Here is a 14,965-nt window from a genome sequence, read left to right as displayed (position 1 = left end):
ATGCCCCATTTGGTATGCATCTCTCCAAACACCTGGACCAACTGGAAAGACCGCAGAAATACCTCTGAGTATCCATGGCATCAAACACTTGTCCTATGCGAACATGCTCAAATTGCTGTCACTCTACTCAGTATTGTACAGATTTAGAGGTGATCTGTCTCTCGCCTACAAGGCAATCTCGAACCCTGCCCTACAAGAGATGCTCCATATCCGTAAGTCTAACTCGTGCATTACCTGCTCAAATGGCCTAAATCTAATATGTGATATCTACAAAACCTGCTGGAGAGACGGGTTAGCCTCCCAGAGGCTTGTCTATCTCTGGAATAGACTTCCTATAACACGTCAAACAGTACCTCACTGACCATCTTCAAGCGCAACATTGAGTGGATGGGAAAACCACAAATTTCTCCCAAGGGTTCCATCTGTGTCCCTCATTGATGAGGGAGATGGGTGCTGACTGAGGTTTCTATTTTGCAGATAAATTCTTGGCTAGACTTGTAAGGGCCCCAGAGCCATTAGCCTAGTAACCTCCTATGATTTATCTTGTTATAGTGCCATAGTAGTGAGTCCAATAGAGCTGCACATCATACTTGACAACATGACCAAATTTTCACGGTCTTATCTACTGATGCATATACTACATTATGTATATAAGTAAACTCATCACTGCCATAACTAAATGTGTAGATTTTATTCAATTCTGACCCCACAGCTTCACAAATATCAACATTCAGGGCAGGCCTTAGCTGATTTTGTGCTGTAGGCTTCGTAGTGTGCCCCCACCATCCTCATTGCCCTCCTCACCCCACCATCCTGGCGTACCCACAACATCCAAGATTTTTTCTTCCTTGTTTTCCCCCCTTTTACTTATTCAGTACATGCTAACTAGACAAAACTGCACCCTGATAATTGTAGAGGAAATAACGGTATTAAGCTATGGGTCTGGGAGTTGCTAGGCCCCCAAAATCCAAAGGGTCCTAGATTGTGAGGTATATCAGATTTTTTTAACAGCCTGAGTCGTCCAATAATGGCCTGAAAGTCAAGATTTAGAGAAGAACTTCAGTCTTATTCTTCAACTTTGCTTTTTCCTTGCATCCTTTTAACAGAGCCTAATTGACCAAAACTACATTTGGAGGGGGAAAAACTGCATTAAGCTGGGGGTCAGGAAGAGACTACCACAAGCCATGAGGGTTTTAGATGCTCTAATCTGCATTTTTGAGCTCCACCCCAATATTTTGGTAGTGTTGGCTAGAACAAAAATCATGAGGGGAAAAATAATTCAACCTTTTTTACTTCACTGAAGAAATACGTTGCATCCAAGGCGTAATGCTAACAATAGTATCTCACAGTAAACTGAGAGGACAAATGTTTGCAAGGATAAATCATAGTTGGGACTAGTACCTGCCTCTGTACTCCCCAACGAATAGTCACTTTCTGTGCATGCCAGATGTTTGATGGGGATAAATATGAAGGCACAACTGGCATTGTCATATTTATTTCAAGCTACTTCTGCCTTGCACAGTCTGCCTCTTTAATCCAAACCAAAAGATGACCACAATTTGTCAGACTGGTTCAGAAATGGGGGAGGGAGGGATACAGAACACAACATATTTCAACCTGTTGCTATCATGCATATATAAATAGAGTCCTTCTACTTCCACAAATCATAGCCACCTGTATTGGCGATATTGTACTTGAAGGCTTCACCTTGCATTTTGCACAGAAGTGGGCTTGTTGTGAATGATTGTCGACCAGGTCTGCATATGTAATGAGCAATGATTGACATGGCATTCAAACAATGCAAATGAATGGACATGTTTTTGCTAAAAATAAAAGCCCGCTCTTGAATTTTAGTTGCTAGTTACATTTTGAAGTGTTTCAGAAACAAAAATAGCTTTTTTGCTAAAATAAAAGCCCACTCTTTTTAGAATTTTAGTTGGTAAGTGATTCAAATACAAAAATAGCTTTAGTCAACTAATAAAGGGAACTTAGAAAAAAAGGACACTTGCCATTTTCATATCCCCTTCCAGGACAAGGACAAACCTACCCAAATAAGAGACTGCCAGCCTAAAGGAAAACTGGTGATAACCCTAGGTCAGGACAAGAATAAGAAGTGAGCTTATATACTTTATTTTGAACAAAAAAAAAATGTATCTTCCGATTAAATCATTAGCTTAAGTGACCATGTAGTTTACTGTTTAATTTAAAAGAAAATATACTTTGCAGACAGCCAGATGCAGGAACAAAACAAAGTTTCTGAAATGTCTTTTATTTAATAAATATGCATTTCTTTGTTTATATTACAAAATAAGAAACAAACAATTGTTCTCGAAGACAACACAAGACATGTACTTAGTCAGTGTATTAGGATTCTTCGAGGGAATACATATTCATTAGTGCCTGATTGCGAAACTGCACGGGGGCAGGTTTTGGGTGCAGCTTTCCACTGCACATCTGGTGAGGCCCTGTATATACATTAGATTATGATGGAAGGGAAAAAATTATACACATCTGATTGAGGAAAGCGGGGGAGAAATTATCACAGTAACATTTTCAAGTTGTTACTTCTATACAGTATACTGCTGCTGTACAAGTTATATTGACCTTTTGTATACCTATGAAGTCTACAAGAAAAGTTAAAGAAAAAGAAACCACAATGACCTATACTGTTTGATTTCTAGTGTACATAATACTAATCTTCTGGACCCGTGCCTGTCTAGGTTTGTGGAAATCTCTAGTGGCTGTTGGATCACTGGTCTGTGAGATCATCATTACCTCTCAGGTTTTGGGCATTTCCCTCTTCTCTAAGAGAGGCAGTTGTTATCCCAATATTTAAATAGTCTTTCTGGGATCCTGATTATTTTGACAACTATTGTCCTATCTCAAATATTTTATTTTTCAGCAACATTCTTGAGCAAGTATTTTATATTCATCTGCAGTTATTTTTGAACAGCTAGGCATTTGTAGACTCATTCCAGTCTGATTTTTAGGGCTAGACATGGTACTGAGAGCTCTTAGGAGTTTTTAACAGTCACCTACTTGTGAGAGATCAGTGTTCAAATTTTTGTCCTCCTTTAATTATCATCAGCATTTGACTTGTGGATTACTGTCGCCTTTTAGATTGTTTGGAGTTCATGGAACAGTCCTTGACTGGATTGCTTTGTATTTATCATGTTGTACCTAGAAGATGGTTTCATGTCTTAATTTCTATTCTTCCCCACACCCTTTGGTTTGATCCTTGGCTCACTGTTTTCCAAGTACTTATTGCTACTAGGTGGTTGGTATTCATTTGAGAGGTCTGCGATATCATTGCTGTGCTGACAGCAGTTTTACTAATTTTACAGTTTTTCCCATGGGAATCTGTTTATTACTGAAGTTAATAAAATTATAGTTAAATTCATCGCTATAATTTGTTAACTTCAATAATATTGTTTCTTGAAACTTTTCTGTTCCTTTATTTCTTGTTTAAATCTCCTATAGTTAATAAAGTGTTCACTAAAAGCTGCATTTTCGATTGAAATATCTACTTCCTTAAAGAGCAGACATCAATTTTAAAATTTCCTTTTGGCTAAGGACTCCATGACTGATGCAAATAAAGGAGACCAAGGACATCCTTGTTTTGTGCTTTTAAAGTGAATCCTTGCTGTATGCAAGTACTAATTTTAACATGGGCTTTGTAATTCTTGTATAGAGTTCTCAATATTCCAATAAATTGGTCAGGAAATCATGTCTCTAAGGTTTTAAACAATTCCAATTAACACAAAGCCCTTTCAATATCTAGGCTAGCTAAGGCCATTTTTATATAGAATGCCTGCTAAATCTCAGTGTTTGATCCTTACATGTTTATTTTCTCACTTAATCTTATAAAGAAAAAGTAAATATTTTAGGGTTTCAGCCCAGAAGTTAGTTTATTGGCCATTTTGGGCTAATTTTGATTGAATCTGCTCTATTTTCTGAAAAAATATATATACTTGTTTCCCGCCTTTCTGAACTAGTATATTCCAGTTTTCAGGTTATTGCTGAATCCAGGGTGGTTACAAGTTTCTGTGTTGCCCATAACTTGGATAGAAGGAAGTTTCTCTGTTCACCTGTGAGAGAGGGGGAGCTTTGAGCAGCCTATCTGTCCCTGGAGGGGTGGTTTCAGAAGTTAGCAGTTTATTGGCCTTTTTGGGCTAATTTCTATCTTTCACTTCCCTGCTATAAAAACCGCATTTGAGCAGTTTTTGTGCTTGTGTTCACTCAGCAAGTGCCTTCCAGGTGTTCTGCAGAGTCTACAGCAGCAGAGAGACAAAAGAGTGACTTTGGAGTGATTAAATATAATTTTTCTGTTTTTCTTGCTGTCTTAACTAATTCCACCTAAAATGCCAGTTTTTTTTAGCGAATCTATGATTTAAAAAGTATATTGCTACATATTGTACTTATTTGCTGCCTGCACTTGAATTAAGTCATTTTTGTGTTTAATCTGTTTTAACTGTTGTAGGCTACACACTAAAGTGCGATAGCCTTTTCTGTGCATTTAAATTGTTTTGATTGTATCTATTCTATTTTCTGAAAACAAAAAATATACTTGTTACCTGCCTTTCTGAACTAGTATAGTCCAGTTCTCAGGTTATTGCTGAATCCAGGGCTGATTTACAAGTTTCTGTGTTGCCCATACCTTACTTGGATAGAAGAAAGTTTCTCTGTTCACCTGTGAGAGAGGGGAGCTTTGAGCAGCTGTCCCTGGAGGAGTGGTTTCAGCCCAGAAGTTAATAGTTTATTGGCCATTTTGGGCTAATTTTGATTGTATCTGTTCTATTTTCTGGGGGGGGGGACTTTTTCCCACCTTTCTGAACTAGTACAGTCCAGTTTTTAGGTTATTGCTGAATCCAGGGCTAATTTCTCTCACTTCCCTGCTATAAAAACCGCGTTTGTGTGGTTTTGTGCACCGGGCAGCACCGTTAAGTTAAACTATTCTCGGCTCCACGAAGTCTACTCTTCAATTTTTCCCTTGGAACTAGACAAACCTTCAACTTTAGCACTCAAACCATTCATTTCACAGTCAAGCACTTGCTTAAAACTCATAGCAAGCACTAATTAACCCTAGCACTAGACCCCCCCATACTGTCCAGAAGGACAAGGCTCTCTATTCGTCCCCACTAGCCAATCAGAAAAACAGCTTACTCTACCTATTCAGACATGTCCAAAGGGCAGTTTCCGGCTGTACTCTCCAGTCCAACTGGTGAATCTGGGCATTTTGAGGCAGTGTTACAACTGCCTCATGTACACAAACAACCCTCTCCTCCTACCACCAAACACTAATATGTGAGATGCAATTATACAGCCAAACTGGAGGCAAAACTCTCATCCCAAGACTGGAACGGACAGTCATGTGGAGAAGGGTAATACTTGCAACACACCACCAGTCCCACATAGACCTAATAAACCAACACCGGCAAATAGCACACATGAATACATGAAAAAATACTCGGAGGCTCTAAATAAAAATCTGTAAAAGCAACAGAGACCTCCAAAGCAGACATCCAAGCAACCTCCACTCCCCATCACCAACCATGAAACACATACTTCACATAATCAGTGTGCCACACAATCACAGCCCTTAACGCAAAATAACATACCCAACACACTATAATAGGTGACTCTGTAGTCAGGCACACTGACGTCCCACTAACTAGGCTGGACAAGAAGGTTACAGTTAGCTGCTTGTCTGGTGCCAGGATCTGCCACGTAACACAAGCACTCAGGTCACTCCAGAACAAGTATAAATACGACTCTGTCATTGTCAATGTTGGTGTGAATGACAGACGTACCTCCCTGAACTACATGAAGAGACATGGAAGAGCTCTCTGATCATGTAGCCCAGGCCGGTATGACCCAGAGTAGTTTCCTGCCCTCACTAAGAATGATGCCACAGTGTAAAGAAAAAAAATGATCAAATTCAACAATTGGTTAAGTTTATGGTGTCATTCAAAGGGGATCCAGTATCTGCCTGCCTGGGATGACATGCTCGACAAGCCACATTGCTTCGGAAGAGATGGCTTGCACCTGTCACCCTTAGGCTTTCGAATACTGGCCAAGGCTCTTGCTGCCCCCATAGTGCCTTTTTTAGGCAAGGCTCAAATGACAAACCCACCATCATAAATAGCACAAGTAACCAAAAACTGAGGGTAATGCTACTCAACGCCAGAAGTCTAAACCTCAAAATGTACGCACTCGAGGCACTCCTCAGTATGGAGAACATCGACATCTGTGCAATTAACAGAAACCTTGTTTAAGGCTCCTGAGAGCACCCCAGCACTACTAGGCTATAACTCATACCTTTCAGCCACAGAACCAGAACCGAAACACAAGGCGGGGATGTATCCATATTCATCAAGGATACCCACACCTCCAGGTTAGTGGCACAGCACAATGCATCAGAGATCATTCATGTGCAACTAACAACGGACAAAACTGCAATCCAAATTGTAGCTTGCTAGAGACCACTCACCATGGCCCAGGACCCCCATTCCACATTTCTGGAGACACTGGGAAATTTGATGGTCCTACCAAACACCCTAATACTGGGTGATTTCAATTGCTCAAACATAAACTGTGAGAACTACTCAAGTACTAACTCCCTTGCCCAACACTTCCTAGAATTTATAAACTCGAACGTCCTGGATCAGCTGGTCATCACCCCCACCAGAGGGAACAACATATTGGACCTGCACATCACCAACATGGGCGACCGGTATTCCACACCGGAGGTCAACCCCTTGCTGGTTAGATCAAACGATAGACTAATCACTCTGGATATCTACATTCCGCCCCCACCCCCAATCAAGGAAACCACAGTGAAAAACTTTTCAAAAGCAAACTTTAAGACTGAGGTGGAAAGGTTCACAGCCGCCATGCTAAAGTACAATGCTGTCCAAGCTGCTGAAACCTTTACAAAGGCACTCTGAGCATCTGCAGGAATGCATGGATCGTGCTACCCCAAGTAAAACCAAGACTCACTCCTCCAAGAAAAGGAAACCAGTCTGGAGGCCCCTGCCATAAACAAGCTATACAACAGAAGGAGGAAACAAGTACAGAAAAGAGTAAAATCCCAAGAATGAAAGACATCCCTGATCAATAACAGCAAGAAACTATGATCCCTCATTAAATCATCCAAGGCTGGTTTCGAAAGAAAAATTGCCAATGACTCCAGAGATGACCACAAAGCATTATTTAGCTATGTCAAGAACCTAAGTGGAAACTCTCAGATCTGCTCTGAGTTAGTGCAGAATGGCACAAAATACACTGAACCGACTGATATTGCCAACGCAGACAGGGTTAGAGCAAACTTCACCCCCCCACCCCCTAAAGGGCCCATAACCATACCAGAAGAATGTAGGGCCCCGTCAGTCACCGACACACAAGTTAAAACAGCCCTATCCAAAGCCAAAAACACAGCTTCAATGGGACCGGACGGTGTCCCAGGCTGTGTCTTACAAGAGCTCCAAAATGAACTAATCCCGCACCTAAACTCACTGTGCAAACTCAGCCTCTCTACAGGCTACATACCCACCAAATGGCACACAGCAACAGTTATCCCGCTCCACAAAGGTGGAGCTACAACGGACCCCGGGAACTATCGCCCTACAAGCTTGACTAGCTTGGTCTGCAAGGCTATGGAACGCATCATCATGGAACTCATTAACAGAGACATTGGGAACCTCCAAACCTTGGACTCTACCCAGTTTGGCTTTAAGGGCAGATCATTCCTCCTAAACCTGGTGGACTTCTTTGAGACAGTTACCAGTGCATTAGATGAGGAAAGGAAGTCCACACAGCCTACGTAGACCACGCAAAGGCTTTCAACACCATTCCCCATTCTAGTATTATAGACAAACTCGCCAGCTTGAACATAAACCCCTAAGTTATGAGATGGGTTGACAACTGGCTCATGGATAGAACCCACATGGTGAGAGCTGCAGGCTCTACGTCCAACTCTAAACCGGTTACAAGTGGCGTCCCGTAGGGATCAGTCCTAGGACACCTCCTGTTCGGTATATACTTCTCAGAGGTACAGGCAAGCATAGGAGGACTGTTGCTGACCAAGCTCGCAGACAACTGCAAACTAGGGGCCATAACTGATTCTCCGGCTGATACAGACACCCTCCAGATGGGTCTCACTGAGACGGATACCTGGTGTCAAAATCATGACCTCGAGCTAAATGCCAAAAAGTGCATAGTCATCCCCTTTGGAAAAAACAAAGTACCCACGAACTACCACATAGGTGGTAGTCCCCTAAATACAGAACATGTAATAAGGGATCTGGGGACCCAAGTAGATAGTAATCCTCTCCTTTGATAATCATATTGCCAAGGTGGTTAGAAAATCCTGTGTGGCCCACCTAATCACAAAAGGGTTCGCATCTAGAACAAAAGAGGTTATTGTGCCTCTCTACTCATCACTCATTAGACCCATCATAGAATACAATGCCCCATTTGGGATGTACCTTACAAGACACCTGCAACAGCTGGAAAGACCACAAAAGTACCTCACCAAGAGGATTACTGGCCTCAAATAGATGCCCTATGAAGCCCAACTCAAGAAACTCTAGCTGTACTCTGCATACCGCTTACTCAGAGGTGATCTCTGCCTGACATACAAGGCCATGTCCAACCCAGAATTGATGGACATGCTCCACCTAAAAAAAAAAAAAACAAATCCCGGAGAGCCACACGCTCTAGAGATATAAACCTCACCACAATGATAAATAGGACATGCTGGTGGGATAGATTCCTGTCCCAGAGACTCCCCATGCTTTGGAACAGGATTCCAGTATGCATCGGGCAGAGCCCCTCACTAACGCTCTTCAAGAGAAACCTTGACGGGTAGATGGGAAACAGAATATTTACCCCGGGGATCACTGCAGTGGCTTTGCTGGACAGTGGCACAGGGAACTAATGGCTCTGCTGGACAGAGGCACAGGGAACTAATCTAAGGGGGTGGCGAAAGCCAACACATTCTGGCTAAGCTTATAAATGCCCTTGGGCAGATAGTCTAGCACTTGCCTATGAACGTATAATCTACATTTAATAAAGAAGTAGGTCTATGACTAAACTATTTTCCTTTCCTTGTTTAAAAATTACAGAATTTCCATGGAAGAATTTTATCTTGAATTATAACAAAAACTTCAAGTAATTCTATTACATTTAATAGAAGTATAATATATAATTCCATACGTAAACTATCTAATCCTGGGTCCTTTTTGCATTTCTTCAACATCTGTTTAATTCCTGGGAATAGTGGTTTAAATAGTGATATTAGATGATCATTTAGTTTATTGGTGGTAATTTCTTTAAATATTTTGCAATCCAAATTATTTTTATATTTAGATTTTCATATTTTTGAAGATCTAAAGCATTTCTTGTACATCTAAAGTTAGCTTATTAGTTTATAGATTTCTAGTACTGTTAATTTACCTTTTGACTTAACATTTTACTCCTGTTAGCTAATCTGTGAAGACTTTTTGGCGTCCTTGTAGTTTTAATTTTTCTAAAGCCATCTCAGTGTTGTGCTGAAATAGTTTGATATTGCATACTTTAATAGCTTTAGTATTCAATTTCATCCTTTGCTGTTCCAGTTTAGTTATATGCATGTCATTTTGTGTATTTAGTAATGCTTTCCTTATCTTTGTTGCAAGACCCTCTTCCTATTTTAGCCTTAATACGCATTTTAAAGAATCCCATAATATAACTTTCTTTAAATGATAATGAGCAAGTAAATAAAATGCTTTTTGTTCTTTAACTTTGTTTTGTCATATAAACTGGAATTATATAAATGATTTGAAATGTCCTTAAATCCAATGTTAGATTATTAATGTATTGTGGTCAGATGAACAAGAATAGTTAACTTTACTAAATCTGTACAAGCATAAATTGTCAGTTTGTGTCCCATGAGCAAGAGAATGATTAAACAAATTACTACTAGATCAATTAAATTTAGTCCATTTATTCAGAGCTTCAGCTGGTGCTACAGTTTTTCTGTCTACTTGCATCATCTATAGTAATAATGTTAAAATCTCCAGCATACCATTCATGTGACTCTAATAAATTTAAGTGATTTTTACCACTCTCATAACAATTTTAGGAATCTAGTAAAAATTGGCTCCTGTGCAAAGCTCGTTATTAAACTGAACCACTACAATTGTGTACATACCTTTTGGGTCATTAATAGATTTCATAATTCTGGGCATCACAGAAGATTTTCTCCATAATATAGAAATTCCTCTCCTTTTTTTCTTAAAAGAAGCAGCTGATTTCTCATAACCAGTATAAAAAAGCGTATATCGTTCTAAGAGTTTCTTGTAAAAATACAGCATCACTTTTAAGTATATACCTGGACAGACGACTGAAGGGATCATGGGGGAAATGTTGCTAGTCTTTATAAATTCCAAATGAAATTAAGCAGGCATTGAAAGAGAGGGTGCTGAGGGTGGAGTTGTATGTACTGTCTGCAGTGAATGTCTCAAAGTGGGAATGTGTTACCAAAGTGGGTGGTATTTTTGAACTTCGGAATGCTGCAACCAGGCTGATTGGAAAAGTAGACCGTAATTGGAATAAATTGGCCATTATGGAAATCGGTCTCCGAAAACCTTACCTCCCCCCCCCAACTCCAGGCCCTACCCCACCAGGATTCTTAACTATCTTGTCCTACCTGTGTTCAGAGGTAGAACACCATGTTGTCTCCTGACAGTGTAGCTGAGTGCATAATAATGTCAAACATGCCTTTGCAGAAACCCTCCTGAATTTTTATGTCCCTGAATTATGGACGAATAGTCCTTTTTTCTTTGTGGTAATGATTACATAACTAAAAAGCAAGTTTAGTATTTTGGCGTAAGTAATTATATGGTACTATGCACTTGTATGAGAAAATGTTCATGCAGCTAGAATTGTGCGAGTAGAATAAGATTGTTTTGTATTTTTGTAATTAGGCAGGAAACAAGTGTTTGGTTCAAACGGGTCAGTGGATAAGAACAATGTTTTCAATGTTGCATGTAAGATATAGGGTTATTCTGATGAAGTCCGTTATATGAGGGACAAAAGTGCTAAATATAAACTTGACGTGTACTTCCTGCATGTTGCTTGTGCACTATTTTTTTTTTAGTTTGAATTGTGCATTTGCAGAGGTATCTCATTAGCACATATGAAATCCTCTGGTCAGAAACTCGCATCAATAAGGTAATTAGTTCTAGAGAGAGTGCAGCTGAAGTTTGTTGAAATACCTGATGTATGTGATCTAGACGGTCATTAAGAAAGATGTTTTAAGGCTTCAATGAAGCAGAGGATTTAATTTCTTATGAGTTTTACTTTACATATGCTGACATATATACTCAGCACTTTTGCTAAAGTTGATTCACTTAATACTCTTTGCCAAGTTGATATTTGGTAAAATACCACATTTTGGTATGATAGAAGAAACAGCCAAGAGTGAAAATAAGGTAACTGCCAAGCTGCAGCTATAAAACAATAAGCGGTTGTCCATGTGAGTAAATTATTTGCTATATACCTTCCAACATTTCTGCCAAGCTGCATCTATAAAACAATAAGCAGTTGTCCATGTGAGTAAATTTGCTATATACCTTCCAACATTTCTTATTTCTTTCCTTCTTAGCACTGGCAGTTGGTGCACAAGTCAGTATGGCATGTACAAAATTTTATATATGGAGCATTTAAAAGAAATATTTCTAGAGATACTACTCTTATGACCTGTTATACTAATGCAGAAATGTTTGTGTGTAAATTCACTAGTGTTTTAATGATTCAAATACAATAATGGGTCCAGATTAGCATTTGATGGCTTATTTATTGTGCGTCTTAGCAGTGGAGCTATTTTCTCAGCTAATTCAGGAAAAATAACATATCTGTTGACCCATTAAGTGGAGTAGTAGAACTTTATACTGAACTTATCCTGACAATTTAAAATACAAGCTAGGCTTTAAATTCAAAGTTGTTTGTGGTACTTTTGCTCTGTTTTTACATTATTTTGCATGCATTCCAGTAGCAATTTTTGTATTCAGTGAAATTTATTTCTTGGCTGAAATTGGCAAGACAACTTCCAGTGGCTTTCTGGTACTTTGAATATTTGTCCCCCAGCATGATGTCATATTAGGTGAACAGTGCTAGAGTAGAGCTGGAAATACTGAAGTGTAAGCTTTTTTTTTTTTTTTTTTTTTGACTTGCTCATACTTGCTTCCCATACTTTAACAGGATAAAAAACATGTAAATGCATTCACATTTAGATTTGTATTCTAATCCATGTTAAACGAAGTTTTATAAGCTTACACTGCACTACTTTTTCAAGGAGTTGCGTTTTAAGTTTGTACAGTTGTGAATTAATTTGCACCTGTGTGTGGAACTGTCAGTAGCGTCATGCTTGTTGCAGTTTATTTTTAAAAATGGTATTAACAGTATATTTTTTGTTTCTGTGGAACTAGTTAATCATTTGTCATTTTCAGGTGTCAAAGCGCCATGATCTGCTTCCACCATGAACAATTATTTCACCCTCTATCACCATCCCAGTAGTTCCAGAAATAAGCTTTTGTTCCTTCAGAGAGAGCACTACATACCGGTAGTTATCTTACTGCATTTTCTACAGGAATAATTCATATTGCATACCGAAGAATTTAATGTACCAACTTGCTCTTTCTTCCGCAAGAGCAGTTGTGTGCATGCCTACCTCTGTGTGTAACAATGTGTGACAGCTGCTGTGAGAATCTTTAACACACTTGCTCCTAATTTTGCTGTAGAGGTGGCAACTAATCCCACTGTCATTGTTTGGCAAGATAACTGCAATTATGCTTTCAGATATGTAGATGAATACTCCTTCAACCTAGGTTCATGACTGAAGTTAAATTATTGTGGAGATTTTTCTTTTGGGGGGGGGGGCTTCTCAAATTTCTTGTTTGCAACTTGTATGTGATGGGCACAAATTTGGATTAAAATCAATACATCCTGAATGCTATGTTACTACAACTGATAATTTATAGAGCACAAGTGATGGAAAACTTGGAAGTGAATTAGAATAAAAATGTATTGGGGGGGCATACTGGTATTTTCCAGTAATGTCATGTTTGTGATGCAGATGGAGAAATCCAGATAGCCTGAGTTTGAATAGCAGCTTGGGTTTTTGGAGAACAGAGCAGCTAATGGGGTGAGATTCTTGCTTAAGCCAACTCTCCCATCCTGGGGAAGAGGAAGTTATTGGGTCCTGGCTACCTAGTCTGCTCCTGTTTTAAGTGGAGGCTAGCAGGCAGTGGCCACAGGACCCAGATGACTTGGGCTTAATCCTAAGCCAATGACAGTAACCTTTACCAAGCGTGATTTGGGAGTATTGACATGTCAGAGAGGGCATAGGATGCCCTTGTATTGACCAAAGTACCCATGGCAGTTACCAGAAGTGGGGTTTGGGCCAGAATAGAAGCTTTCCTGATGCCCATATCAGTTCTCTCACCTTAGTGATGGAGAACAAATTGGCAGTGCTGATGGTTTAACTCTGCAGGCACAAGTACCACACGATATATATATCTTTTAGTAATGCTATAATATCTTGGCACTTGATTAAAATACATATTTATAGCTGTTACAGGATTTCCTGTTGTACATGAGTTAAATAAAAAAAAAATGTTCTATAACCATTTTTCACGAATAGCCAACCCATCACTAAGTTGTATGGGATAGTATAAGAATGTAGTTTTATATCTTCCATGACTAAATGATATAATTCATAAAAATAAATTTTTAAAGGTACACAAGAATTATCTGTTCAAGTCAGTATGTGTTGGGGCTTTTCTCCATCCAGTAAGCTTAATGGATACAAGTGCACTTGAGCCTTTGTTAGTATTGATGTAGGTAGTATATCACATGATCTCTTTAATAAAAGAATGCTGTTTATTATCTTGTAATATTAATAGGTTATTCATTTGAGACTGGATGTTGTAGTGCTGATGGGGAAAAAAGTAACTTGCATGTTTATGGAAAAATAATGTAATACTAGTTGCTTGTATAACCATTAGCATACTGAAATCAGCAGTACAGGAATTTCCTAAAGTGGTGGAGTAATTTTCTGTTTGCATTTGAAATGGAAACTTTTGCAAGGAATTTAAGGGTATTGGAATACCTTCTCCATAGCCTGCCAGTCTTAGAATGTAGGTGGGGAATGGGGAATGTTTGATATGGTGGCAGCCATTTTAATACATATTTAACATTGTACGTCCACTGGGCACAATCTCTCTTCAAGGGGCACCCAGGAGCAATGTCTGGTTAAGTGATTCTCTCAAGGTCCCACACTAGGCAAATGAGGGCTCAGGGAATTGAACTGTGTACCACAGGAACTCTAACTCTCACAGCCTTAGCCCACTGTACCAACTGCCAGACTGCTTTGAGCAGTCCCTGATCTGTTTCTTGGATTTAGAATTGTCATGGTTGACAGTGTTTTTTTTCCTTTGAAATGTGTAGTCAGAATTATATAAGCTGTAGAAATGTTCTTCATTGAACCTCATCTGATATAAATCTTTATTCATTCCTTACTGTTAGGACTTCGGTTCCGTCCTCTGAGCCGACATGGCCATTACCAAGCTCACTCCAGCCAAAAACTCTCAACTAAGACCTAGCCACAATGTCCCTCTCATAGTCTCTACAGATCTCGTCTGCCGTGTTCCTAGTCAGATGTGTCAAGCCTGCTCTCCAGCTAAGTGTAGCTTTGTGGTTTTTATGGGTTTTTTTTCTCGCTCTTAGTGTTTATTAGCCAGTTCTTAAGTCTAAGATTATTTCTGGTCTCTACCTTTCTTTTTTCTGACTAAATCCTACACACTACCTTGGTAGTTCTTCGTGCCATTGTTGGTATTACTCCCACTCCCCTACCTAGTAGGCCCTTCTCTTACCTTCTGGTATTAGTACCATTGTTAGTACCTTTTCCTAGCTTTCTTTAAAA

At 39.4% G+C, this 14,965-nt stretch overlaps 1 protein-coding gene across 5 annotated transcripts in view; it reads left to right on the top strand.

Moving 5' to 3' along the window:
• The window catches only part of LEMD1 (LEM domain containing 1), a 372,161-nt gene that overhangs the window by 296,057 nt on the left and 61,139 nt on the right, over positions 1-14,965 (top strand). The window contains exon 9 of one of the 5 annotated variants that reach the window (XM_044076816.1): positions 12,492-12,604. The exons of the other annotated variants lie outside the window; for them this stretch is intronic. Within the exon in view, the coding sequence (XP_043932751.1) occupies positions 12,492-12,558 (67 nt within the window). The 3' untranslated portion in view covers positions 12,559-12,604. The remainder of the gene's footprint in view (positions 1-12,491; positions 12,605-14,965) is intronic. 5 annotated transcript variants of the gene reach the window in all.

Source organism: Protopterus annectens, chromosome 7.part0 (genome assembly GCF_019279795.1).
Source record: "Protopterus annectens isolate FY-2018-M chromosome 7.part0, PAN1.0, whole genome shotgun sequence".
Classification (NCBI taxonomy): Eukaryota; Metazoa; Chordata; order Ceratodontiformes; family Protopteridae; genus Protopterus; species Protopterus annectens.
Note: the sequence above shows the minus strand (reverse complement) of the source record. Positions and strands in the feature narration are given on the sequence as shown.